This window comes from Nicotiana tabacum, chromosome 16 (genome assembly GCF_000715075.1).
Source record: "Nicotiana tabacum cultivar K326 chromosome 16, ASM71507v2, whole genome shotgun sequence".
NCBI classification, from domain to species: domain Eukaryota; kingdom Viridiplantae; phylum Streptophyta; class Magnoliopsida; order Solanales; family Solanaceae; genus Nicotiana; species Nicotiana tabacum.
Window position 1 is genome coordinate 49,892,007 of NC_134095.1, and position 2,705 is coordinate 49,894,711.

Genomic DNA, 2,705 nt, shown 5'->3' on the forward strand with positions numbered 1-2,705 from the left:
TGAACTGGGAAAAGTGCCATTTTATGGTACAAGAAGGGATAGTCTTGGGGCATCGAGTGTCCAGTAAAGGAATCGAGGTTGACCATGCTAAGGTTGATGTGATTGAGAAGTTGCCACCGCCTACTTCAGTAAAGGCAGTGAGAAGTTTCCTTGGGCACGCCGGGTTCTACAGGCGATTCATAAAAGATTTCTCTAAGATTCCTAACCCTTTATGTAAACTCCTAAGGATCAGCCCTTTGTGTTTTCTAATGATTGCATGTTGGCATTTGAGGAGCTGAAGAAGAGACTAGTGACTACACCCATCATTGTTGCACCCAACTGAGAGCAACCGTTCGAGCTCATATGCGACGCAAGTGACTATGCTATAGGAGCAGTCTTGGGGCAGCGAAAGGATAAACTGATGCACCCAATTTACTATGCAAGAAGAACGCTAAGCGGTGCACAACTCAATTACACCATGACAGAAAAAGAGATGTCTGTCATTTTTGCATTCGACAAATTCAGGTCATACATGATTGGTTCAAAATTTATTATTTATACTGACCATGCAGTAATTAGGTACCTGATAGAAAAGGAGTCAAAGCCCCGCTTGATTCGCTAGGTTCTTTTGCTACAAGAATTCGATCTGGAGATCCGGGAAAGAAAAGGGACAGAGAACCAAGTAGCTGACCACATCTCAAGGTTGGAAGGAGCTGAAAGGAAGGTAGAGGTTGAGGATATAATAGAGAAATTCCCAGATGAACAGTTACTAGCAGTGACAATAGAGGAAACGCCATGGTATGCTAATATTGCTAATTATTTAGCAGGCGGTATTGTACCTTATGAACTCTTCTCAATTCAAAAGATTAGTTCTTTTGCGATTGTCGGTCTTATTATTGGGATTAACCTCTACTGTTTAAAATATGTGTAGATAACATGATCCGGAGGTGTATCCCCGAGAAAGATCAACATTCTGTTTTGCAGGCTTGCCATGCTTCACCATATGGGGGACATTTTGGAGGAATTCGGACAGCAGCTAAAGTGTTGGAATCGGGTTTGTATTGGCCAACTCTGTTCAAGGATGCCCACGTTTGGGTCAAAATTTGTGATGAATGCCAAAGGAAAGGCTACATATCTCGCTGTCACGAGATGCCAATGACCACAATTCAAGGGGTGGAGTTTTTGATATATGAGGAATCGACTTTATGGGGCCGTTTGTCAGCTCGTATGGTAACAAATATACATTGATAGCGATTGACTATGTCTCCAAGTAGGTCGAAGCGGTGGCTCTCCCAACCAATGATGCAAAAGGGGTAACAGGCTTTCTCAAGAAAAACATCTTCACACATTTTGGCACCCCGAGAGCTATAATCAGTGATGGTGGAACCAAATTTTGCAATAGAGCATTCGCACGGTTGTTGGAAAAGTATGGAGTTTATTATAAAATGACCACCCCTTATCACCCACAGTCGAGTGGGCAAGTCGAAGTGTCAAATAGGGAATTAAAAGTGTCCTTACAAAAATAGTGAACGCAACAAGAACCGAATGAGCGAAGAAGCTGGATGATGCATTGTGGGCGTACCGCACAGCCTTCAAAACTCCAATCAGTATGTCACCGTACAAGTTGGTGTTTGGAAAGGCATGCCACCTTCCGGTAGAGCTTGAACATAAAGCACTTTGGGCATTACAGCAATTGAACTTGGATATGGAGATAGCAGGCACCAGCAGAGTCACTAGGTTACATGAGCTAGAGGAATTCAGGTTCCAGGCATTTGAGAGTGCTGGATTATACAAAGAAAGGATGAAACTAATGCATGATAAGCACATCTTGGATCGGAACTTCAAATCCAGAGATCTAGTGTTGTTATACAACTCGAGATTGAGATTGTTTCCGGGTAAGTTGAAGTCTCGAGGGTCAGGACCCTTCAGAGTGGTGCAAATGTTCTTAAGTGGAGCTGTTGAGATTGAATCAGAACATGGGACGAATAAGTTCACAGTAAATGGGAAAAGGTTGAAACATTACCTTGGAATGGCAGAAGAAAAAGGGGATAGAAAAATAATAACTTTGGAAGAGCCCCAATACGCGAATGAGGAGTGATGATCAAAGCATGCATCGTGCCGCGACGTTAAATCAGGCACTGCGTGGGAGGCAACCCACAAATGTTGTTGTTTTTATTTTCTTCTGTAACCTCCTTATAAAAAAAAATCTTTTTGACCACAACCGCGGATCGACTGCGGCAAAAGAGAGGTATTCTGCCTCAGGCTGATGTAATCCACCATGACCACGGTGACCGCGGCATGACCGCGGTAAAACGTCAACATTCTGCCTCGAGCTCTTTCACTCACGTGGCCGTGGCAGGATCGCGGTCGATCGCGGTGAGAAGCGACGATTCTGTCGCCCAGGTAAGTAGATTTACAAAAAAAATTATTATTTATTTTCTTTTCTTTTCTTCCCCCCCCCCCAATAAAAATCAAAACAACCGCCCCTCTCCCCACTTAATTTCCCTTCATCTCTCTCTCTCTCTAACCCTAACATCTTCTCTCCTCTTTTCTTCTTCTTCTTCTTCACCTCTCTCACACATAAACCCATCTCCCCCAACCTCCATTCCTCTCACCCTCTCCTACATCCAGGTATGGCAAGCTTCTCTCCCTCTTCTCTTGTGTTTTATTTTAGTATTTTCCATAGTCAATGCTTTAATTGTGTAGTATTTATAGTAGAATTTTTT

General features: G+C 43.2%; 1 protein-coding gene across 1 annotated transcript; it reads left to right on the forward strand.

Annotated features, from left to right (window-relative positions):
* Positions 1 to 1,588: 1,588 nt before the first annotated feature.
* On the forward strand, positions 1,589 to 2,077 carry LOC142170228 (uncharacterized). The gene has a single exon (XM_075232083.1). The coding sequence runs from the start codon at positions 1,589 to 1,591 to the stop codon at positions 2,075 to 2,077; it is 489 nt and encodes a 162-aa protein (XP_075088184.1).
* The last annotated feature ends 628 nt before the right edge of the window (positions 2,078 to 2,705 follow it).